The sequence below is a fragment of the Babylonia areolata genome, chromosome 28 (assembly GCF_041734735.1).
Source record: "Babylonia areolata isolate BAREFJ2019XMU chromosome 28, ASM4173473v1, whole genome shotgun sequence".
Classification (NCBI taxonomy): domain Eukaryota; kingdom Metazoa; phylum Mollusca; class Gastropoda; order Neogastropoda; family Buccinidae; genus Babylonia; species Babylonia areolata.
In genome coordinates this window covers 19,511,285-19,538,608 of record NC_134903.1, presented here as the reverse complement: position 1 = coordinate 19,538,608, position 27,324 = coordinate 19,511,285, and the positions used below count along the sequence as shown (strand labels likewise).

The following is a 27,324-nucleotide window of genomic DNA, read 5'->3' as shown; positions in this document are numbered from 1 at the left end:
CAAAATTTATATTTTTGTTTTTTACCATCCTCGGATCAAAGCAGTCTTTACTAATGAGGAAATGAGTTACGAATGTTCATCTTTAATGCATTATACTGATCACTACCGTTGAATCCAACACTGTATCAGTCTCACTTCAGGCCTGGAATGCAGAAGCTTCTTCTTCTTCTGTTGTGTAGCCACAATCAACACGTTGATTATTTTGCCACATTTTTGGAGGGGGGTTTCCACAGACCGGTTGCTTGACAAAAAATTTTTTTTACTCCATCACATTCACACTCTCCCTCCTGCCCACTAACTGGATCAGAGGGGGCGAGAAGTGACAGGCAGGCATCCTACTGATGGCCCCTGGCACCCCCCCGCCGCAGCGCCCTCCTTCCAGCACTCCCCCTACCCACTACTTACCTAAACATTCACTCTCACATTCATACCTGACAACTGCTGTAATTTATCCTGTGGTTTCGCCTACTCTTGGAGTTTGGCAGCAGCCAGACTGTCAAGAGTGGCGACCTTGAGGTGAGAGGTGACTCTGCTTTTGAAGCTGCTGGGGGAGTCTGCCTCAACAGTGTTTGCTGGGAGTTCATTCCACTCACGAATGGCACGTGGGAAGAAAGAAAAGAGCCGATACAGTGCTGTAGTTCACTCCTTTCGTGAGGATGGAATGAATATGTTCTGTGTGTTTTGAGAAACATTAATGTCATGTCTGTCTCTAAAAATGTGGTAAATCAACTAAAATATTCACACACTTTATTAGGGGTGGAATGGATATATCTTACGGTGTGCGACACATTTATTTTCAGACTCTGAAATTTAGGTTATCCTACTTCTATTAGAATGAATCATTTCTGTGCACTGTGATTAACTCTCTCCATACGAGCGGCGAAGGAGACGACGTTAACAGCGTTTCACCCCAATTACCACCATCAAAATATTGCAAGTGGAAGGCTCTTATACTGAAGAGGTGAATGTTGACAGAGAATACCACAATTCTGACGACGGAAGCTAAAGGTTGGGTCATTCAGACACCCACTGGACATCCGAGGGGTCTGTGTACAGGAGAAGAGAGGACTGGCCGTACTGAGTGAGTTAAACATGCAACTGAAAAACGTCAATGCCCAACCCAAGTATGTGTTTGTGTCAGCAGCGTTCACCTTCTGTCTGTTGCTGAATCAGCTGGTGTACTCCCACATGCACCCACAGCACCCCAACACTTCATAAACATCCACAATGTACGCCCTGATCTGTCTGCACGTCCAGTGGCTAGAGAGAATTTATTTCCCCTGTTTCATGTTTGTTATCTGGTCCAGCTGTGTCCGAAATCAGTGTCCCTCCTTCCACTCATTTCACTGGGGTATGCTGTGTCCAGGTAAATCAAGTAACGGACAGTCGGTGGAGGGGAAAGAATCTCACCTTACAACCCCATACCTCACCTGTCTAAAAAAATAAAAATAAAAATAAAAATAAAAAAAGCAAGAAAAAAAAAAAAGCATTAGCCAATCTTAAAAAAGGCATGAAGAATAAAGAAGAAAGAAAGATGAAAAGCCAGCATGAACTCTTCCAATGTTACTGAGCCATTATTGTTCCACTTTCTGTAATTTTCAGTTTATGAAGTGGTATTTCTTTCCTCAACCTTGACCCCACACACACATGAATGAACCGTTCTGACTGATACAGTTAGCTACAGAACAAGTGAGGATTTTCCAGCACATATCACAAAATAACTTAAGCTCAAAAAAACAATATTAAAGAACAATATTCAAGAAGGAAAAAAAAAAATTGGGATCATTTTGTACTGTTAAGAAATAAGTTTACACAGAAATAAAAACACCCAACTGTGTCACAGTCACAGTCACAGTCAATCCATCGCCGATCCTACAGAACAGCTGATTCTTCCCTGTGTTAGTGAGCAGAGATCTATACTCACGACCGCTTGAAAAGAAAACAAAGCGAACATCCTATGACTCTGTTTTTAAACTGAAGGTCGCAGACCATGTAGTTCAGTTTTATGGTTAAAAATATACTGGCATCACCGAAACAAACGCAGACGACAAAGCAACTGACACACTTCAACCTTAAGCAGAGCACGAAAGTAGTGCTGCATACTTCACCTTGAATGTCAACAACTGAACAAGTTGGAAGAGGCTTGTTAACTTATCTTCACATGGAATCTGCAAGTTCAGATTCCTCATGCAATAATAACGATGAATCTGATTTATTAGTGAACAAGTCTTTTTTTTTTCCTTTCTTTTTATGCTTCTGAAAATGTTACTAAGTGAAAGATACTAACATTGTCAGTTCTATACAATCATGATTTGATAGTTCCTTTCGGACTTTCGATATTTAATACCAAGTCAATCATAAATTGACCGTGCAAAATACATGAGCGCATCTTATTCTTGGATACTTTTTTTTTTTTAAAGATGTTTTAATTCTAATATACTGGAGTATCTTATTGGCTAAAAGTGACATACTTAGATTGCTGACAATGACATAACACAAATTTAATTTAAAAATAAGAGAAAAAAAAAAGGGTTTGTGTAAACTAAAATTCAAAATAACAAAAGAAAAAAATATTTTATGTGCAAAAAACATCCAAAAAATAAACACATCTGACATGCACAAATATCTATTTTAAAACAGGATTCACAATCAAGTCAAAGTTGATAAAAGCCAATTACAAAGCAATCAACACTAAATCAATGATGAATCAATCAACACCGAGTATCTATCTAAACTATTCTATCTAAAGTCTCACAGAGACATGAACCACAGCACTCTAAACACACAGAACCCTCCCCAGCACTCTCTTGCACACACACATATTATATCTAAAATCTCCAGACAATATTGCTCTAAATCAGATCTCTGTCATTCTGTTTCTCGTTTTTTGCAACGCCACTCTCTCACTCTAGCTCTCTCTCTTTCTCACACATGGACACACACACACACACACACACACACATACAGACACACACCCCCATCACCCAGCGACCAGCCCTGACTGTTCTCCATGGTAACTGCGATGAGGTGACAGAAGAGACCAGCGAAGGAAGGCAACAAGTTCACCAATCCACAATTAACAGCAACGACGATGACGATGACAATGAGAATGAGGCAGGAACGAGGACACACACACACACACACACACATCCTGCTGCTTTGTGACACGTTTCCAGCACACCTTGAGAGGTGTGCAGTTAGTTACACGTTTTCTGCAGGTGTAAATTGCGCCCCAACACTGAACGCACGTCACTGCAGAAGCGCAGAGCGTCCAGCATTGGAAGCAGACAAAGCAGGGCTGTGTCATGAGGGTCGCTGAACCACGACTTGATGGGTATCGCATTATCTGAAACAACAAATAAATTCAATCAACGTACTGTATGAAAAAAGATGTCAGAATATGGGTATCGCATTATCTGAAACAACAAATAAATTCAATCAACGTACTGTATGAAAAAAGATGTCAGAATATGGGTATCGCATTATCTGAAACAACAAATAAATTCAATCAATGTACTGTATGAAAAAAGATGTCAGAATATGGGTATCGCATTATCTGAAACAACAAATAAATTCAAAACAACAAATAAATTCAATCAATGTAGTGTATGAAAAAGATGTCAGAATATGGGTGTCGCATTATCTGAAACGACAAATAAATTCAATCAACGTACTGTATGAAAAAAGATGTCAGAATATGGGTATCGCATTATCTGAAACAACAAATAAATTCAAAACAACAAATAAATTCAATCAATGTAGTGTATGAAAAAGATGTCAGAATATGGGTGTCGCATTATCTGAAACGACAAATAAATTCAATTAATGTAGTGTATGAAAAAGATGTCAGAATATGGGTATCGCCTTATCTGAAACAACAAATAAATTCAATCAACGTACTGTATGAAAAAAGATGTCAGAATATGGGTATCGCATTATCTGAAACAACACATAAATTCAATCAACGTACTGTATGAAAAAAGATGTCAGAATATGGGTATCGCATTATCTGAAACAACAAATAAATTCAATCAACGTACTGTATGAAAAAAGATGTCAGAATATGGGTATCGCATTATCTGAAACAACAAATAAATTCAATCAATGTACTGTATGAAAAAAGATGTCAGAATATGGGTATCGCATTATCCGAAACAACAAATAAATTCAATCAATGTACTGTATGAAAAAAGATGTCAGAATATGGGTATCGCATTATCTGAAACAACAAATAAACTCAATCAATGTACTGTATGAAAAAGATGTCAGAATGATGAATGAATTGTCGACCCCATCTTATCATATCATTCTGTGTGAAAGAAGAAATAAATGAATGGAAAAAAGACACATAGATGTCTTCTACAGCTAAAATGTTGATGGGCTAAAATATCATTTGGACTGGTATATGTACGTTCTGGTAACCCAACCCCTCTCCAACCAACCATTTCTCATTTTCCTGTTCAGCACGATTCACACGTGAGTCTTGAAGGCTTTACTTCTTGCTTCTTTTATTTGAACCAAAAAAAACACACACAAAAATGCAATGTTTTGGGTTTGTTTTTTTTTTTTTCAATTAAAAGAAAACCAGTCACTAAACTGCTGACCTGTTTATACAGAAAACAGTGCTGAAAAGGAAACCAACAATAAATATACATGTGGACAGAAAAAAAAGAAGTAGGTAGTCACACCCACAAAAGTATCGCCCCTAACATTTGTTCACAGAATGCGACCTGGACAGAAAACAAACACTCACTGTAAACAGGACAGAAAGGAAGTAGGTATGATGTTTAAAAACATCCATTGTAAACAGGACAGAAAGGAAGTAGGTATGATGTTTAAAACAGAAAACATTCATTGTAAACAGGGCAGAAAGGAAGAGGTAGGTATGATGTTTAAAACAGAAAACATTCATTGTAAACAGGACAGAAAGGAAGAGTAGGTATGATGTTTAAAACAGAAAACATCCATTGTAAACAGGACAGAAAGGAAGAGGTAGGTATGATGTTTAAAACAGAAAACACTCATTGTAAACAGGGCAGAAAGGAAGAGGTAGGTATGATGTTTAAAACAGAAAACATTCCATTGTAAACAGGACAGAAAGGAAGAGGTAGGTATGATGTTTAAAAACAGAAAACATTCATTGTAAACAGGACAGAAAGGAAGTAGGTATGATGTTTAGAACAGAAAACATTCATTGTAAACAGGACAGAAAGGAAGAGGTAGGTATGATGTTTAAAAACAGAAAACATTCATTGTAAACAGGACAGAAATGAAGACTAGGTATGATGTTTAAAAACATCCATTGTAAACAGGACAGAAAGGAAGTAGGTATGATGTTTAAAACAGAAAACATCCATTGTAAACAGGACAGAAAGGAAGAGGTAGACATGATGTTTAAAACAGAAAACACTCATTGTAAACAGGACAGAAAAGAAGAGTAGGTATGATGTTTAGAACAGAAAAGATCCATTGTAAACAGGACAGAAAGGAAGAGGTAGGTATGATGTTTAAACCAGAAAACATCCATTGTAAACAGGACAGAAATGAAGAGTAGGTATGATGTTTAAAAACAGAAAACATCCATTGTAAACAGGACAGAAATGAAGACTAGGTATGATGTTTAAAACAGAAAACACTCATTGTAAACAGGACAGAAAGGAAGAGGTAGGCATGATATTTAAAACAGAAAACACTCATTGTAAACAGGACAGAAAGGAAGAGGTAGGCATGATGTTTAAAACAGAAAACATCCATTGTAAACAGGACAGAAAGGAAGAGGTAGGTATGATGTTTAAAAATCAGAAAACATTCATTGTAAACAGGACAGAAAGGAAGAGGTAGGCATGATGTTTAAAAACAGAAAACATTCATTGTAAACAGGACAGAAAGGAAGAGCAGGTATGATGTTTAAAAACAGAAAACATTCATTGTAAACAGGACAGAAAGGAAAAGCAGGTATGATATTTAACCCGTTCAGTGCCTGGGAATTTTAAAAGTGCTCTCCCCTTGCCTGGGGATTTTGTGGATTCAAGAGTAATAAAATACAAAAAAAAGATTCCAGCACAAAAACTATTGGAGATAAAGAACAAAAGTAAACATTTTTTGTGAAGAAAAATGAATGTGGAATCTAAACCCAAGGTTTTCTGTCAATTATTTTGAGGCTAGATAACTATTCAGGCATTTCAATGTGAGGATAATAATTCTTATGTATTGAAAAAAAAAAGTCTATTTCCACCTCCACAGAATGATACCCAGAAAGAAAACAAACAAAACAGAGCTGAAAACAGCATGGTTATTGTCTGATTTTACCTGTGAAAGAAAAGAAAATGGCTTATAAGTTTATGATAGTAAATACAACACTTGTAGTAGTCATGTAAGTCCCAGCAATGACATATGTGGGTTGGGTCAAGACAAAAGTCAACGTGTTCTCAGAGAATGAGCCGTCAAACTTTCCTCACATCTAAGAGCGTCCCCCTTACCAGCCGCCAATGGCAAAGTGGTTAGCGTTGCGGACTGCCGTGCTTGGGGTGAGTCCTGTCAATGTCTTCAGTGTCGGCAGATTCATGAGGAGCTGTTGTTTGAGGGACGTGGTGGCGGTCTCCACTCTGGGGGGGACGCTCACTCAGTCTGGCTCCGCGACTAAGCCATTATTGTCATTAGTAGGGGGCTTAGTAGGTGGTGTCCTAAGTACGTAAAATCAGAACAGGCACCACTGAACACCACCGAAGGGACTCAGCAGCAGTGCAGGGTCTCCTCTGGTGTGTGGCCTCCTAGCAACCTAATATCAATGGTTCCCTGCGCACTGCCGATGCTGGAACTGCGACGGAGGAACCCGGGTGTGGCCGTGTATGGAGGAATCTAAATGAGCGGTGTGGGAGTAATGCCACTGAAACGGTGCAGATGATGGGGGGGGAAAAAAAAAAGAAAAAAAAAAAAGAGCGTCCCCCTTTAGAGGAGAGAACACTTTGATGATATTCCCTTCCTCTGCTTGCAAAATGATCTGACAAAGTGTCTAATGTGCAACTGATCAGAGACAAAGAACATAAAAAAAAATAAGGTACATATGATTCCCGTCTGTTATCTGTTAACCCTGGAGTTAACAAAATTGTGAATTATCGGCTGTTGCCATTACTAGCAGCCAGTGTGATCAGGAGAGAAAGATAGAGGTAGGTATAATGTTGAAAACTAACACCCAGTGTGATCAGGAGAGAAAGATAGAGGTAGGTATAATGTTGAAAACTAACACCCAGTGTGATCAGGAGAGAAAGATAGAGGTAGGTATAATGTTGAAAACTAACACCCAGTGTGATCAGGAGAGAAAGATAGAGGTAGGTATAATGTTGAAAACTAACACCCAGTGTGATCAGGAGAGAAAGATAGAGGTAGGTATAATGTTGAAAACTAACACCCAGTGTGATCAGGAGAGAAAGATAGAGGTAGGTATAATGTTGAAAACTAACACCCAGTGTGATCAGGGGAGAAAGATAGAGGTAGGTATAATGTTGAAAACTAACACCCAGTGTGATCACGAGAGAAAGGCAGAGGTAGGTATAATGCTGAAAACTAACACCCAGTGTGATCAGGAGAGAAAGATAGAGGTAGGTATAATGTTGAAAAACTAACACCCAGTGTGATCAGGAGAGAAAGATAGAGGTAGGTAGGTATAATGTTGAAAACACCCAGTGTGATCAGGAGAGAAAGACAGAGGCAGGCATAATGTTGAAAACTAACACCCAGTGTGATCAGGAGAGAAAGATAGAGGTAGGTATAATGTTGAAAACAAACACCCATTGCGATCAGGAGAGACAGATAGAGGTAGGTATAATGTTGAAAACTAACACCCAGTGTGATCAGGAGAGAGAGAAAGAGGTATGAAAAATGTTGAAAACTAACACCCAGTGTGATCAGGAGAGAGAGAAAGAGGTAGGCATAATGTTGAAAACTAACACCCAGTGTGATCAGGAGAGAAAGATAGAGGTAGGTATAATGTTGAAAACTAACACCCAGTGTGATCAGGAGAGAAAGATAGAGGTAGGTATAATGTTGAAAACTAACACCCAGTGTGATCAGGAGAGAAAGATAGAGGTAGGTATAATGTTGAAAACTAACACCCACTGTGATCAGGAGAGAAAGATAGAGGTAGGTATAATGTTGAAAACTAACACCCAGTGTGATCAGGAGAGAAAGATAGAGGTAGGTATAACGTTGAAAACTAACACCCAATGTGACCAGGAGAGAAAGATAGAGGTAGGTATAATGTTGAAAACTAACACCCAGTGTGATCAGGAGAGAAAGATAGAGGTAGGTATAATGTTGAAAACTAACACCCAGTGTGATCAGGAGAGAGAGAAAGAGGTAGGTATAATGTTGAAAACTAACACCCAGTGTGATCAGGAGAGAAAGATAGAGGTAGGTATAATGTTGAAAACTAACACCAAATGTGATCAGGACAGAAAGACAGAGGTAGGTATAATGTTGAAAACGAACACCCAGTGTGATCAGGAGAGAAAGATAGAGGTAGGTATAATGTTGAAAACTAACACCCAGTGTGATCAGGAGAGAAAGATAGAGGTAGGTATAATGTTGAAAACTAACACCCAGTGTGATCAGGAGAGAAAGATAGAGGTAGGTATAATGTTGAAAACACCCAGTGTGATCAGGAGAGAAAGATAGAGGTAGGTATAATGTTGAAAACTAACACCCAGTGTGATCAGGACAGAAAGATAGAGGTAGGTATAATGTTGAAAACTAACACCCCCTGCAATAAGGACAGAAAGATAGAGGTAGGTATAATGTTGAAAACTAACACCCAGTGTGATCAGGAGAGAAAGATAGAGGTAGGTATAATGTTGAAAACTAACACCCAGTGTGATCAGGAGAGAAAGATAGAGGTAGGTATAATGTTGAAAACTAACACCCAGTGTGATCAGGAGAGAGAGATAGAGGTAGGTAGGTATAATGTTGAAAGCTAACACCCAGTGTGATCAGGAGAGAAAGACAGAGGTAGGTATAATGTTGAAAACTAACACCCAGTGTGATCAGGAGAGAAAGATAGAGGTAGGTATAATGTTGAAAACTAACACCCAGTGTGATCAGGAGAGAAAGACAGAGGTAGGTATAATGTTGAAAACTAACACCCAATGTGATCAGGAGAGAGAGATAGAGGTATGAAAAATGTTGAAAACTAACACCCAGTGTGATCAGGAGAGAGAGATAGAGGTAGGTATAATGTTGAAAACTAACACCCAGTGTGATCAGGAGAGAAAGATAGAGGTATGAAAAATGTTGAAAACTAACACCCAGTGTGATCAGGAGAGAAAGATAGAGGTAGGTATAATGTTGAAAACTAACACCCAGTGTGATCAGGAGAGAAAGATAGAGGTAGGTATAATGTTGAAAACTAACACCCAGTGTGATCAGGAGAGAAAGATAGAGGTAGGTATAATGTTGAAAACTAACACCCACTGCAATAAGGAGAGAAAGATAGAGGTAGGTATAATGTTGAAAACTAACACCCAGTGTGATCAGGAGAGAAAGATAGAGGTAGGTATAATGTTGAAAACTAACACCCAGTGCGATCAGGAGAGAAAGATAGAGGTAGGTATAATGTTGAAAACTAACACCCAGTGTGATCAGGAGAGAAAGATAGAGGTAGGTATAATGTTGAAAACTAACACCCAGTGTGATCAGGAGAGAAAGACAGAGGTAGGTATAATGTTGAAAACACCCAGTGTGATCAGGAGAGAAAGACAGAGGTAGGTATAATGTTGAAAACGAACACCCAGTGTGATCAGGAGAGAAAGACAGAGGTAGGTATAATGTTGAAAACTAACACCCAGTGTGATCAGGAGAGAAAGACAGAGGTAGGTATAATGTTGAAAACTAACACCCAGTGTGATCAGGAGAGAAAGATAGAGGTAGGTATAAAAGGAGAGGCGTGCCTCACCAGGGAACTGTCTGTAAGCGATGGGGGAATTGTCCAGAATGAAGATACTAGACAGGTCTGGACATATAGCTGCCAGGTCTTTGGTGTAACTGCCACAGTCTAAGTTGCAGTGCTGGAAAACAATGAATACAGAGACAAAATGAAATAAAAGTAGTAAGCAAACGTTGAACAGACATGTACAAACACTCACAGTGACACACATACACACACACACACACACACACACACACACACACGCACAGTCCAGTCTCTCTCTGTAAATTATGTATGATATCCTCAAATGACAGATTATTAACATTTCATCAAAGCACAGGTCAATGGACAGCACTGATTCTAAACACACACACACATATATACACACATAAACACACACACACACACACACACACAAAACACACGCACACACACACATACACACACACTCTCTCTCCCTCACACACACACACACACACACACACACACACACACACAGCACACAACATGAAAGAGGATGCCAAAGAAGACAAACAGGAGGAACAAGAAGAAGACAGAAGCATCTGATTGCCTCAAATGTGTAGAACAATGTGAGTCTTTATAATAACTCTGATTCAGTTCTCTATCCAGGTGTATATGTATACAATGTGTCAACATCTTGATTACTTTATACAGTTTATGCATCATTTAACTACAGTAATACTTCTTCTTCTTCTTCTTCTGCGTTCATGGGCTGCAACTCCCACGTTCACTCGTATGCACACGAGTGGGCTTTTACGTGTATGACCGTTTTTACCCCGCCATGTAGGCAGCCCTACTCCGCTTTCAGGGGTGTGCATGCTGGGTATGTTCTTGTTTCCATAACCCACCGAACGCTGACATGGATTACAGGATCTTTAACGTGCGTATTTGATCTCTGCTTGCATATACACACGAAGGGGTTCAGGCACTAGCAGGTCTGCACATGTGTTGACCTGGGAGATCGGAAAAATCTCCACCCTTTACCCACCAGGCGCCATCACCGTGATTCGAACCCGGAACCCTCAGATTGAAAGTCCAACACTTTAACTACTCGGCTATTGCGCCCGTCAACTACAGAAATACAATTGTTAGTATGAAAAAAAAACCCACCATAAAATAGATTACAGAAAATCAGGCTTGTGGAGAATTACAATCTACCAAAGGCAGAAATCTGCAATGATGACAGGGAACTATGAAACTTGATCTGTGGGAGAATGTGTCTAATCCATCAATAATACTTTTGACAAAAAAAAAAAAAAAGAACTAGACTTGATGGGAATGATCATCATGCATATTATGTCTGAAAAAAGTGAAATATGGTTTTGTTATGATTTATCAAGGCTGCAAAGTCATAATGAAGACAGAGAAAGTTTAAACATTTATCTAGATCAGATGGTGAGCAATAATATCATTTGGATCAACTGGCCTAAATGTATGTATGTAGACTGTACTTCATACAAATTTTAAGACTGTCACATTTAACCTTCAAACTTCCATCAGCTATCATCACACATGTCAAAAGATGCTGAATGAAAGTATGACCAATACAGCTTCCCTACATGGTGACAGAGCCACTGACCAGCAGGGGACAAGACAAGACAAGACAAGACAAGACAAGACAAAATCTTTATTATCGAGGGTAATAGATAAGCAAGTAACATGCTTTTTTTACATCCAGCCCTCGCTGGAAAGAGGGAATAAAGCTAAAAAAGCGAAAATGAGCAACAACAACAACAACAACAAAAAAAAAAAAACCCACACAATCACACCATTATTCACCATTCACAGCCATTCCACAAAAGAAGAAGAAGCAAGAAGAAGAAAAGAAAAGAAAAGAAAATCATGAAACACACACACACACACACACACACACACACACACACACACACACACACACACACACACACACGCACACACACACACACACACACACGCACACACACAAATGCACCCACTCAAGAGAGAGAGAGAGAGAGAGTGAGAGCGAACAAGAGCACAGAGAGGGAGGAGGCCACGTGCACCTGTCGGTAGTAGCGACGTTTGAGGAAGCCCTTGTTGTTGTCCAGTTTGTCAGCTACAGCTGCTCCATAGATCTCCATGCTGGCTGTGAACACCACCAGGTCGTACCAGGAGCTCACCTGGGTCACCGAGCACCATCATCACTTAGACCGCTCAGCCCCACCAGGGAGGACACAATTTCTAAATATATTTCTGTTAACTCTCTCCATACGAACGGCGAAAGAGACGGACGTTAACAGCGTTTCACCCCAATTACCATCATCAAAATATTGCAAGAGGACGGCTCTTATACTGAAGAGGTGAATGTTGACAAAGAATACCACAATTCTGACAACGGAAGCTAAAGGTTGGGTCGTTCAGACACCCACTGGACATCCGAGGGGTCTGTGAAGAGGAGAAGAGAGACTGGCCGTACTGAGTGAGTTAATAATTACGATGTAATAATTAATTGCAATGTTTTTCAAAAGCGAATATTGTGAAATGCTTTTATTTGAGAACATATGTTTATTACTCTTGTTTAATCAAGTAATCCGCGTGTGTGGGGTGGGTGGGTGGGTGGGTGGGTGCAGGTGTGTGCTGATTATCTGGTTGCGGTTTTCTGCAATTTATCTTTATTCTTATCTTATCTGTCTGTTATAATCAATGTGCAGTATAGTAGGCTATGTTTACAATTATATTCAAATAATGTTTCTTAATTCTTTCTGTTTTTACATTAAGAATACTAGTTATTACCTGCAGTGTGTGGATGTATGTATGAAACGGTATATGTGATATTTTTTACATTTGTATCTTTGTAATATTCGTAAAAGCTGTTGTTGACTTTTACAGTTATGGTCCCCATGTTGTTTACTTGTCTATGTTGTGATAATGCACCTGACCAAATTTCTCCAGTTGGAGATAATAAAGTTATTATCTTATCTTATCTTATCTTTCTCTCTGCTTGCCTTCACGTCTTTAAATGCTCATTCTTTTCAGACACTAGACAAAGTATTCTTGAAACAATTTTTATTGTAAACGTTCGAACACACTGAAGAAAAAAGTGTTGCTGAAGCTGGCAAAATTTTTTTGAAAAAATATTACTGAATCTGTGCGATAATTTTGATGTTCTTATTCTTTTTTTTTTTTCTTATGTCAGGTTAACAGTACTAAATGCTTCAAGTAATATATTTCCTTTTTTTTTTCATACTCCTAATATTGAATTGATGATTGTTTATTTGGCACGTGGGCCCTGCAGGTTTTCTTTTCCTAGGGCTCCACTGTGAGTGCCCCCACCCCCACCTCCTCTTTTTTTTTCTTTTTTTCTTATTTTCTCTCTCCTTCTTCGTCCGATGGCACGTCTCGAGGATGGATGTGGGCCTGTTTTTTCTCTTGTGTTTTCCATGTACCCAAATAGGGTTTCTCGGATTAAAAATGATTCTGAACCTTTGCACCTTTAGAACCTTTGAACCATCACAAAGTGAAGGTCACAACACGGCTAATACAGGGGGTGGGGGAAGAAGCCATATACAGTCAATTAGATATTTACAACAACAACAACAACAACAACAAAAGACAAAAACAAAACCTAAACGACAAACAAAGAAAAAAGAAATTCTTGAAAAAAAATTTTTTTCCACACACAAACACACACACACACACACAAACTTATAGTGTAACATTCTAACAAGTGTTACGCACACACTTACATACTACATACACAGCATTACATATTAACAAACACCACATACCCCCCCCACACACACACTTCAACAAAAAACACCTGCATACACAATGTAACACACTAACAAACACCACACACACTCACATACATACACAATAAAAAAAATTTAAAAAAATACTGTACATGCACACACACACACACACACACACACACACACACACACACACACACACACACATGTGCACACCAAAAAAAAAATTAACCACAAAAAAAAAAGAAAAAAAAGAAAAAAAAAGAACTTACTATCTCCAGGAAATAATCAACGTGTGGCCTTTTGTGGACAAAAAATCTAACAGGATGTCTGTCAATCGTCACCTGAAACATACATCTGATTATTCTGTTTCTATAACCAGAAACTGTGGTGGGGTGACAGTGGGGAGGTCGGGGGGGGGTGCGGGGGGGGGGGGGAATGGCAGAGAGAGGAAAGGGAAGGCACGCGGTGGGGGTGAGGGTGAGGAGGGTGTGAAAGGGGGAAGGTTGCAAAAGTAAAGAAAAAAAAGAGGCAAGAGGAAAAAATTATTGTTGGTGATGGGAAAATTATGGAAAAATTTGTGTGTATGTGCTTGAGGTCCATGTGCAAATGTTTGGATACATGTCTCTGAACTGGTGGAAAATGTGTGTCAGAGTGTGTGTGTGTGTGTGTGTGTGTGTGTGTGTGTGTGGGTGTGGGTGTGTCTATGTTATGTGTATGAACAAAAACAAGCATGTGCAGTTTCAGTTTCAGTTTCAGTAGCTCAAGGAGGCGTCACTGCGTTCGGACAAAACCATATACGCCACACCACATCTGCCAAGCAGACGCCTGACCAGCAGCGTAACCCAACGCGCTTAGTCAGGCCTTGAGTGGGCAAGCATGTGCAAGAGTGGGCACATTTAGGCATGACTCAAATTGACTAGTTTACCATCAAGAGAACCCAAAATGATCCACAAAGGGTGTGGGAGGGAGAGAGATGAGAGAGGGGGACAGTAAAGAGAGAGAAAGAAAGATAAAAAAAAAAAAAAAAAGAGAGACAGAGAAGGTCAACAGGCATAGGTATGCGGGTGACTGCTCAGTGTGTGTACAAGTGTTTGCACAAGTACATGCATGCACGTGTACTTTTGTGTGTGCGTGGACAATTGTGTGTGTACACACACACAAATGCATGCAGCATGTGCGTGACCAACACCAACGTCACAAAGACGTGGGTGGCTCAGTCTCACCTTCAGTACAAAGTCAGGGGGCGTTCCAGGCTTTACTTGTCGTAACACACCGTCATGGTGGGAGTGAATCAGTGTCTCATCCAGATCCAACACCAACGTTTTCCTCTTCATCATGCCTGCACAGAAAGTTTGGTTAGTTTTTATAAATCAGTCATGCTTATCTAATCTTTTGTGGGTTTTTTGACTCACTTGTGTATACAAAGTGAGTCTATGTTTTAACCCGGTGTTCGGTTGTCTGTGTGTGTGTGTGTGTGTGTCTGTGTGTCCGTGGTAAACATTAACATTGACATTTTCTCTGCAAATACTTTGTCAGTTGACACCAAATTAGGCATAAAAATAGGAAAAATTCAGTTCTTTCCAGTCATCTGGGCTGAAAACAATATTGCACCTCTGGGATGGGCACCAAAAAAATATAAAAAAAAGCCTAATTATATGCAAACTGCATTTACTGTTATATTTATATTTTTTGTATTCTCTAAACTTGGCACTTTGACCTCTTATTCTGACCCAACAACAAGAGCAGTCATTATTATCATTTTTTGTTCAAACAGGAACTTCTTTTGCTAAGCATGGAATTTTTATTTCTTTTGCAAACGTTTTGGTGCAGAGAGTAAAAAAAAAGGGAAATTACTCTGTAATTAATGCTAGGGGACTTAATTTATCACAAGTGAGTCTTGAAGGCCTTGCCTCTCTTGTTTTTATATGCTTTTTGCTACTCCACTCTGTATCTGCACAGTTTCAGTGGCTTCATCCCAGCATTGCTCATCCTGAATCCAAATTCCTCAGACACACCCACACCCATGCTTCCTCTGCAGCAGCCCTGCCGTCAGCTGCACAGAAGATGTCGCTGTTACTAGTGTTAGTGTTACAACTGTTTCTCTTTAATCTTAACCACACTCACAATACCTATTTTCACCGCAGCCTTTTCAAAACATGTCGCTGTTACTAGTGTTAGTGTTAAAACTGTTTCTCTTTAATCTTAACCACGCTCACAATACCTATTTTCACCGCAGCCTTTTCAAAACATGTCGCTGTTACTAGTGTTAGTGTTACAACTGTTTCTCTTTAATCTTAACCACACTCACAATACCTATTTTCACCGCAGTCTTTATGATATAATTCTGATTGTCCTATGTATTCTATTGTATAAACAACCCTTTAAAAAAAAAAAAAAAAAAAAAAAAGATTCTTAGCAATCATACAAGACGCAAAAGTTCCCTCACTTCATTTTTTATCACAACAACAAAAAAAGTGAAAGAAATTGTTTTCTTGTTGAACATGCCTGTAAATCTTAACTTTCTTTTTTTTTTTTCTTCTTCTTCTTCTTCTTTTAATATCATTTTATCAAAGCCACAAGATAATGTTTTTCATCATGATAAAAACACATTGGTCCCATTTGTTGACTGTACTTGTTTTCCCTTACGATTTTACACACTGACGGATAACCATGTTTCTGATCTTTACTTCCTTTGGTTTCGTAGCTTTTTATATCAGTAATTCTTTTTTTCTTTTCTTTTTTATTATTAAGATTTATAATATAATAAACTGTATATAGATTAATTATATTTTCTGATCTCCCCTAGAATACTGATCACTAAGATTATTTATTGAGAAGTTTTTTTTTCGCCTTCCATCCTTTTGCCAAACTGGTAAATAACAGAGAACTGGGTTTTGTGTTTCTGCTCTGACACTTGAGTTGATATGTGTGGCAGCTCTGCATTCTGAATAGGCTAGAGAACTGTAGCTCCATGAAGGTTTATGTGTGTGCACATTAATATTATATATATATATATATATATATATATATATATATCAATCAGTATTTACTATTTGTCCATACAAACACTCATCAACACCGTGAACACAGGGAATAAAAAAAGGGACACTATGTAACCATCTGGGCTCAAAACACACACACACACACACAAAAAAACAACCAAACAACCCATGAATTGCCAAGAGGGAAATCTCATAACTGATGTTCACGCAGACACAGGGACCACAGAACATTACAATAACACATTATTCAGCATCACCAAAAAGTGTTCAAAACACTACAAACAGACGGCCCCAGTGTTGCAAAGTCACTGCTGGCGAAGGCTGGTGAACTATCCAGCCATCAATTAATGGGGTTTCTACAGCGTGTGAGACAGCTGGCTATGTGGAGTGGATGTCAACAGGCCTGCACTCTTAAGGCCTTTTGGACACTGTTCAACTGAACAGCTGAACCATACTGAGTGATCTTTCTTCAAACAAAACTGTTCATTCAACACAAAAAAAACACTATGCTGAAAGTGAACAAGATGATGTGAGGACAGAGGGAGACAGAGAGAGGAAGGGGGAAAGAAAGAGAGAGGAAGAAAAAGGACAAACTAGTTTAACCCACTCCGGACAATGGAACGCTATAGCATTCCTGACATAAGGTAGCGTTCCGGACGACGGAACGCTATAGCGGTTTCAACAATTAAAATTTTTTTCCACGTTTTCCTCATGGGGTAGCTCCACCGGGCATTGCGAACGTGTCAAGGGTCGAATGGAAAGTTTCTTCATGAGATTTCGTAACAACACACTCCACAGCAAGCCAGCAAGTTCAGAACCCCACACGACAAGCTAATCTGTATACATAACGAAAATGGCATTGCAGGCGATACAAGTGGAAATTTTTGGAGCAAACTAGATCACGACAGTGGCTTTTTCAACTGCTGAAGTGAGTGAAATGCTTCAAACTGAAGGTTTCGACATCGATGAGGATGATGAAGACGCTGAATAAAGTATCTGCAGTGAAGAAAGCTACCAGCAAGAAGGTACTGATAGTGACTCAGCTTCTGAGAGCAGTGAAGAGGGAGGGGGGTGGGTGTTCACTCGACATGAGGAGAGGGGTCAGTAAGTCAAGTACAGTACGTTTCATTCAGTTACTTTATGTTTTGTATTTTTTGTTAATTTTTTCCTAACCCCAACAAACGGGGTCGTCTGTAGGGAAAAGAAAGGGAGAGAACTATTCATCTGGAGTGAGTTGAGGAGAACAGTCTTCAGTCATATTTCCCTGACAAAAATAACCACCTTTCCTTTTTTTTCTAGTGGTGACCAGGCAAACTGTTGACATCATCAATTCACGAAGTGCATGTCTGCAGATCTACAATCAGATTGTCCATGCGTACATTATACAACTGAACAGGTCAGAAATAATGATGATGAGCATTCATTACAAGTAAAAAGAACATCAAACATTATCTATCTTTTTTGAGTATTCATTACAAGTAAAAGAACATCAAACATTATCTATCTTTTTTGAGTATTCATTACAAGCAAAAGAACATCAAACATTATCTATCTTTTTTGAGTATTCATTACAAGTAAAAAGAACATCAAACATTATCTATCTTTTTTGAGTATTCATTACAAGTAAAAAGAACATCAAACATTATCTATCTTTTTTGAGTATTCATTACAAGTAAAAGAACATCAAACATTATCTATCTTTTTTGAGTATTCATTACAAGTAAAAAGAACATCAAACATTATCTATCTTTTTTTAGTATTCATTACAAGTAAAAAGAACATCAAACATTATCTATCTTTTTTAATCAGAGAAAAAAAACAACAACAACAGAGCAATACACACTGTGATGTTGAAGAAACGTGTCAGTACTTACTCAGCCTGTGTTTGGAGAGAGGAGACAAAGGTACCACTTCATACTTGACAGTCTGGTGTTGCACAATCTGTAAACATCAATCAGTAAGATTAACCAGTGTGGACAGAGTGCCCATGACCAACAAATCAAGTGATGAGAGTGTACCACTTCATACTTGACAGTCTGGTGTTGCACAATCTGTAAACATCACAATGAATCAGTAAGATTAACCAGCGTGGACAGACTGCCCATGACCAACAAATCAAGTGATGAGAGTGTACCACTTCATACTTGACAGTTTGGTGTTGCACAATCTGTAAGCACCAATCAGTAAAATTAACCAGTGTGGACAGACTGCCCATGACCAACGAATCAAGTGATGAGAGTGTACCACTTCATACTTGACAGTCTGGTGTTGCACAATCTGTAAACACCAATCAGTAAAATTAACCAGTGTGGACAGACTGCCCATGACCAACGAATCAAGTGATGAGAGTGTACCACTTCATACTTGACAGTCTGGTGCTGCACAATCTGTAAACACCAATCAGTAAAATTAACCAGTGTGGACAGACTGCCCATGACCAACAAATCAAGTGATGAGAGTGTACCACTTCATACTTGACAGTCTGGTGTTGCACAATCTGTAACCACCAATCGGTAAAATTAACCAGTGTGGACAGATTGCCCATGAGCAACAAATCAAGTGATGAGAGTGTACCACTTCATACTTGACAGTCTGGTGCTGCACAATCTGTAAACATCAATCGGTAAGATTAACCAGTGTGGACAGATTGCCCATGAGCAACGAATCAAGTGATGAGAGTGTACCACTTCATACTTGACAGTCTGGTGCTGCACAATCTGTAAACATCAATCGGTAAGATTAACCAGTGTGGACAGATTGCCCATGACCAACGAATCAAGTGATGAGAGTGTACCACTTCATACTTGACGGTCTGATGTTGCACAATCTGTAAACATCAATCGGTAACATTAACCAGTGTGGACAGACTGCCCATGACCAACAAATCAAGTGATGAGAGTGTACCACTTCATACTTGACAGTCTGGTGCTGCACAATCTGTAACCACCAATCGGTAAAATTAACCAGCGTGGACAGACCGCCCATGACCAACCGAATCAAGTGATGAGAGTGTACCACTTCATACTTGACAGTCTGGTGTTGCACAATCTGTAAACACCAATGAATCAGTAAAATTGACCAGTGTGGACAGACTGCCCGTGACCAACGAATCAAGTGATGAGAGTGTACCACTTCATACTTGACAGTCTGGTGTTGCACAATCTGTAAACATCAATTGGTAAGATTAACCAGTGTGGACAGACTGCCCATGACCAACGAATCAAGTGAGGAGAGTGTGTACCACTTCATACTTGACGGTCTGATGTTGCACAATCTGTAAACATCAATCGGTAAAATTAACCAGTGTGGACAGACTGCCCATGACCAACGAATCAAGTGATGAGAGTGTACCACTTCATACTTGACAGTCTGGTGTTGCACAATCTGTAAACATCAATCAGTAAAATTGACCAGTGTGGACAGACTGCCCATGACCAACAAATCAAGTGATGAGAGTGTGGGTGAGACTGGATAATGAGATTCTGGGAGACAGACAGCGTGGGATATGAAAAGAGAGAGAACGAACGAACAAACGAATGTTTTATTCAGATAAGGCCAGAGCCCCTTACTGAAGGGGGATTCATTGATAAATAATAATTAGAAAATGACATGACACAGTAAGTAGACAATTCAGATCAACCAAAAATTGTTAGCACAATATCAACCATATCACCCAAAATAGTCAACACAAATATTCAACAACATTCACGAGATAACTGTACGTAGTCTCTTCAATCCTTCATATATATATATATATATATATATATATATATATATATATATATATATATATATATATATATATATATATATATATATGGCTAAGTTATACAGAGTACATTTGAAAAGAGAGAGAGAGAGGGAGAGAGAGGGAGAGAGAGAGAGAGAGAGGGAGAGAAGAGCAAGAGAAAACAGGATAGAGATCAAGAGAGAGAGAGGGAGAGAGAGACTGAGATAGAGGCAGAGAGAGCATTTCAAATGAAGTGGTATGGATGTGAATTCACAGCAACACTGATTGGGACAATGAGTGAATGAAAAATGGATTCAAAATTCTTCACTGGATTTAAAATTCTTGTTGGCCTTTGCCTGACAACATGAAGTAGCACAACCAGGGCAGATTATATGTTTTTCATTTCTGTTATAATTGTTAGCACAGACACTTTGCAAGATGTGTGTGTGCACACATGTACATGTGTGTGTGTGTGTGTGTGTTTGTGTGTGTGCGTACTTATCTGTGAGTGTGTGATTCACAGCAGCGCAAAAGAGCTTGACGCTAAAGAGCTTGACGGTTCAGGCGGCAGTCACACCTCTGGCGACATTGATTTCTATAGATCTAGGTATAATTTTCGCCTCTGTGTGTGTGTGTATGATGGATTGATTGATTGTGTGTGTGTGTGTGTGTGTGTGTGTGTGTGTGTGTGTGTGTGTGTCTGTGTGTGTGTGTCTGTGTGTGTGTTTGTGTCTGCATGTAAGAATATATATATGTGCATGTTAAATTTCAGTAAGTAGAATAATAGTTTGCACCAAGGCAGTTCATGCTCTCATACCTATACTGTACACAGCGTAGTAATGTGAGTACCCACTACTTCGAGTGCTTGGGTTGCATTTCAACTGCCTGTCTGGTTTAGATCACATCGTTATTAAAATATGATTTTAAGTTATTGAAGTGCGTGCGTGTGTGCGTGTGTGCGTGCGTGTACGCATGTGTGTGTGTGTTGATTTGAAAACAAGATTGTATGTATGTATGTATGTATGTATGTGTGTGTGTACGCATGTGTGCGTGTGCACGTGTGCTAATTTGAAACCAAGATTGTAATGAATTTTTAGAGTTTTAGAATCTACCAGGAATAACTTTTTACAAACAGTTTACCCATTACTTAAAAGTCAAGAAACAAAATGAGCAAAACTGAAAAATAAAACCCACATAATTCTAAACAGAAGCTATTGAATCAAGGATAAAATGGAGAGCAGGCTACATTTCTCCACAAGTTTCGTGTATGACTCACCGCCAAAAATGTGGGCACACAGAAAGCGGGACAGTGACTGGGGAAAAAATCAGTTATCAAATGTCACAAAGTTTCGGTTTCAGTTTCGGTAGCTCAAGGAGGCGTCACTGCGTTCGGACAAATCCATATATGCTACACCACATCTGGCCAAGCAGATGCCTGACCAGCAGAGTAACCCAACGCACTTAGTCAGGCCTTGAGAAAAAAAAAAAAAGATAAATACATTAAAAAAAAAGAACTACTACTAATAATAATAATATGTAGAAGGTGCAAAAACTTGATGAAGTCAACTATAAACGTACAAAAAATAAAAAAATAAAAATAAATAAAGGTAAATGTTTTATTCATAAGTGGTCACCTTTGTGTAACAGGACAAGACAGCATGTATTTTTGTTGGGTTTTTTTCTTTTTTTTTTTTTTTTTTTTGAGTACCGGTAAATTACATAAGATGTCTCTTTTGACAAGTATGATGGACATCAGTGTTTACAACACATGCACATCTCTGTGCAGCAAGAGACAAATCAGATAGGATGAAAACATGTACTTTATGCAGTGTTCTAACCTTGATGTGCTTAGTCATGGTGTCTAATATTTGTTCCCAGCCTTTTGCCTTAGCCTGGTAGGGGTGGTTGGTTGTAATCATTGATGTCCATCATTGCATCAAGGCTGAACTTCTATTTTTAAACAACAGTTACATTTATATAAAAAAAAATTTTTTTTAAAACAGGTATATATTGATTTTGACATCAAGCGTCTACTTGATCTGTTAACACCTGGGTCCTTGTGAAACCAGCTTCAGTCTGTCAATGATTATATCCTTATCATGCCCACACCTCACCCCAAGCTTTTTAAATCTCATTCAGAAATATAATCTACCTTCGTACTTATTGTTACGCATCTGTTTCTATTATTAAAGATACATCTCTCTCTCTCTCTCTCTCTCTCTCTCTCTCTCTCTCTCAGACAACATGCATGCGCAAACTCACATTCACATTAACACACACACACACACACACACACACACACACACACACACACACACATTCACATACAGTGTCAGACTGTCAAGCCTAAAATGTAAGGGAGCCAAAATTTGACAAAACCAGCAACATACTTTTAATAAGAGATTTCACCTTCAAGTGTTGCTATTCATTCGATTCAAAATTCCTAAGGACAATAATCAACAAAGACAACCCATTACTTTGTTGTTTTTTTAATTCTCTTCAATAGAGATGATGATGATCATGATGATAATGTGAATTCTTATAAAGCACCCATCCTCGTTAAGAGACCAAGTTCTAAGTGCACAACAGGCTGCCAATCTGGGTAGAGCTGCCTTTCGGTGCTCATCGTTCGTTTCCTGTGTCATTAAGTCAGGTTCCAGTCACACACACACACACACACACACACACACACACGCACGTACGCATGCACGCGCGCGCACACACACACACACACACACACACACACATGTAACATTTTACATTGTAAGATGACCATTTGTTCGTTTACTAACCCATATAGGCAGCCATACTCCATTTTCAGGGGTGTGCACGCTATGTTTAAGATTATCCACCGAATGCTGACACGAATCACAAAATCTTTAACATTTGTATATATATATATATATATATATGATCTTCTGCATGTATACACACAAAAGAGCTATGATACAACGAGGTCTGCACATATGTTGATCTGGGAGATAGGAAAAAAACATCCAACCTGAACCGACCAGATGTGCTGATACTGGGGATCAAACTCAGGAAACTCAGGAGAGAACCCAGAGCTCTAACCATTCTTCTTCTTCTTCTGCGTTCACTCGTTTGCACACGAGTGGGCTTTTTACGTGTATGACCATTTTTACCCCACCATGTAGGCAGCCATACTCCGTTTTCGGGGGTGTGCATGCTGGGTATGTTCTTGTTTCCATAACCCACCGAACGCTGACATGGATTACAGGATCTTTAACGTATGTATTTGATCTTCTGCTTGCATATATACACACGAAGGGGGTTCAGGCACTAGCAGGTCTGCACATATGTTGACCTGGGAGATCGTAAAAATCTCTACCCTTTACCAACCAGGCGCCGTCACCGTGATTCGAACCCGGGACCCTCAGATTGACAGTCCAACGCTTTAACCACTCGGCTATTGCACCCGTCATCCTAACCATTCAACCACTGCAATCCTAAACTGGATGGCTGGCTGGTGAAGCTGCCACCAGGTACTTTTTCAAAAGACAGGTGAAAATAAGTCAGTGGAAGACAGGGACTGTGAACACCCTGCACGCCTGCCTGGTAAGCAGGTCCACAACAACACTATATCATGACGCAGATCATAGAAGTTATACATACATTATAAAAAATATAATCACCTCTCTCTTTCAGTTTCACACACACACACACACACACACACACACACACACACACTGCATGTTCCACCACAGTCATGTTGGCTGTGTATATATATAGATAAAGGGGAAGACCACACACACACACACACACACACACACACACACACACACACACACACTAAAAATATAGTTTGAAACAAAACCTCTGGATACAGTTTATGATTTCTTTGAATCAGTTTAAAGTTTAAAGTGAAGAAAAGATTCCAGGACCCTTTATCAACAAGTAACAACACTGATAATTTGTATTGTATTGTATTGTATTGTATTGCATTTCTTTTTATCACAGATTTCTCTGTGTGAAATTCGGGCTGCTGTCCCCAGGGAGAGCGTGTCGCTATACTACAGCACCACCCATTTTTTGGCATTTTTTCCTGCGTGCACTTTTATTTGTTTTTCCGATCGAAGTGGATTTTTCTACAGAATTTTGCCAGGAACACCCCTTTTGTTGCCGTGGGTTCTTTTACGTGCGCTAAGTGCATGCTGCATACAGGACCTTGGTTTATCATCTCATCTGAATGACTAGCGTCCAGACCACCACTCCAGGTCTTGTGGAGGAGGAGAAAACGTTGGCAGCTGAGCTGTGATTCGAACCAGCGCGCTCAGATTCTCTCGCTTCCTAGGCAGACTCGTTACCTCTAGGCCATCACTCCACATCAGTATACAGGTGGATTGTGAAGTGTGGCCACCTCCACACATGTCTGAGCTCTCCACGCCACACGGTTACAAAACAAACGTGTAACCAAATGGTCTTTTAATAAAGAAAGAGAAGAGAAAAAATGAAAATATTCATTCTCAGCCTCCAACAAACCACACCCCACAAATTATGTTGTTGAGAAATACTCGTACATCAACAAGAGAGATATCTGTGCGTTGCGACAAACTGAACACAGCAAGCCATGACAGTTTCGCTCTGTAAAGGACCCAGTTTGGTTTCCTCTTCTTTGTAGTCAGCGTCAACGTACATTTCAACACATGCAAAGTGAGACCCCCTCGTTTGTCATCTGCAGGGACGGGCGCAATAGCCGAGTGGTTAAAGCGTTGGACTGTCAGTGTGAGGGTCCGGGGTTCGAATCTTTTGACATGTGTGATGATAGCTGATGGAAGTTTGAAGGTTAAATGTGACAGTCTTAAAATTTGTATGAAGTACAGTCTACATACATACATTTAGGCCAGTTGATCCAAATGATATTATTGCTCACCATCTGATCTAGATAAATGTTTAAACTTTCTCTGTCTTCATTATGACTTTGCAGCCTTGATAAATCATAACAAAACCATATTTCACTTTTTTCAGACATAATATGCATGATGATCATTCCCATCAAGTCTAGTTCTTTTTTCTTTCTTTTTTTTGTTGTCAAAAGTATTATTGATGGATTAGACACATTCTCCCACAGATCAAGTTTCATAGTTCCCCTGTCGTCATTGCAGATTTCTGCCTTTGGTAGATTGTAACTCTCCACAAGCCTGATTTTCTGTAATCTATTTTATGGTGGTTTTTTTTTTTCATACTAACAATTGTATTACTGTAGTTGACGGGTGCAATGCCAATAGCCGAGTGGTTAAAGTGTTGGACTTTCAATCTGAGGGTCCCGGGTTCGAATCACGGTGATGGCGCCTGGTGGGTAAAGGGTGGAGATTTTTCCGATCTCCCAGGTCAACACATGTGCAGACCTGCTAGTGCCTGAACCCCCTTCGTGTGTATATGCAAGCAGAAGATCAAATACGCACGTTAAAGATCCTGTAATCCATGTCAGCGTTCGGTGGGTTATGGAAACAAGAACATACCCAGCATGCACACCCCCGAAAACGGAGTATGGCTGCCTACATGGCGGGGTAAAAACGGTCATACACGTAAAAGCCCACTTGTGTGCATACGAGTGAACGCAGAAGAAGAAGAAGTCATCTGCAGTGTTCGTGAACTGTTTTCCAGAAGGGAAATTGTTTCATGCAGAACTGTGCAGTCAAGAGATAGTGCATTCTGGAAGACATTACGTTGTTGAGAGAAATTGTCGTATATCACGTGCCGAACTTTATAAATCATTTAGCATTCACAAATGAAGTGTCTGATTCATGATTTTGATTTAATTTCTGTGTTCAGTTTCAGTTTCAGTAGCTCAAGGAGGCGTCACTGCGTTCGGACAAATCCATATATATACACTACATCACATCTGCCAAGCAGATGCCTGACCAGCAGCGTAACCCAACGTGCTTAGTCAGGCCTTGAGGAAAAAAAAAGAAAAAAAAAAGGGGGTAAATAAATAATAGATGAATACATAAAAAAAAACAACCTACTACTACTAATAATAATATGTATAAGGTGCAAAAAACTTGATGAAGTCAACTATAAGCGTACATAAATAAATAAATAAATAAATAAACTTTTTTTTTAAATAACTGAGCAAACAACAAAGCATGGTGACTGCAGTAAACAGGCTGAGGATACTATCAACAGTTTTGAAAAGCGAGGAATTTGTATGTGTTTTGGAAGTGCTCAGACTGCCGGCAACTGAAAGGTGTAAATACTGATGGGCAGACAGCTCCACACATAATGTATGTGGGCCTCCTCCTCCTCCTCAGGCCCATAACTACAAAGCAGTCGTTGGGGGAAGCCTGAGGACCGCAGACGCAACCTCCCTTCTCCATCTGTCTCTGTCGGCAGCCACCGGCAGCAGCTCACGTGTGTGGAGTCCGGTCCATTGTTTGATGTTCTCATGCCAGTTCTTCCGCTGTCTTCCTCTTCTTCTCCCGCCCTCAATGGTGCCTTGCATGACTGTTTTGGACAAGCTGGTGTGTCGAGTGTTGTGTCCAAACCATATCAGCTTGCGTCTCTTCACAGTTGAAAGGAGAGGTTCCTGAGGTCCAGCAAGGTTCTCAATTCTGCTCCGTACATGTTCATTGGTCCTGTGCTCGATCCAGGGAATTTGAAGGAGCTTCCTCAGGCATTTGTTCTCGAAGGCCTGGATCTTCCTTTCAGTTTCGGCCGTCAGTGTCCATGCCTCGCAACCATACAGTACAATGGAGGCTACCAGGGCTTTGTAGAGTTTGAATTTTGTGGAGAATCGGATGTTACTTTTCCACAGCATTGGAAAAAAAAATCTGTTTCCTAAAGACTTTTCTGTGATTTTTGTGTGAGAGGCTGAATGAGATCAGAGGTCTGGTCACTGAGAGTGAGTGAGACCCAGCAGGCTTGGCTTCAACAAACCACAGAAGAGGAACGTGGGAGGACACGGTTTCACTTTCAGTC

At 39.6% G+C, this 27,324-nt stretch overlaps 1 protein-coding gene across 1 annotated transcript in view; it reads right to left on the bottom strand.

Moving 5' to 3' along the window:
- Positions 1–448: 448 nt before the first annotated feature.
- Positions 449–27,324, bottom strand: part of LOC143301981 (CTD nuclear envelope phosphatase 1-like) — a 34,564-nt gene continuing 7,688 nt past the window's right edge. The window contains exons 2-7 of the mRNA XM_076616461.1: positions 18,530–18,596; positions 14,877–14,992; positions 13,923–13,994; positions 11,962–12,078; positions 9,947–10,058; positions 449–3,346 (exon numbers count right to left, since the gene is read on the bottom strand). Coding sequence (XP_076472576.1) covers positions 3,198–3,346; positions 9,947–10,058; positions 11,962–12,078; positions 13,923–13,994; positions 14,877–14,992; positions 18,530–18,596 — 633 coding nt within the window. The 3' untranslated portion in view covers positions 449–3,197. The remainder of the gene's footprint in view (positions 3,347–9,946; positions 10,059–11,961; positions 12,079–13,922; positions 13,995–14,876; positions 14,993–18,529; positions 18,597–27,324) is intronic.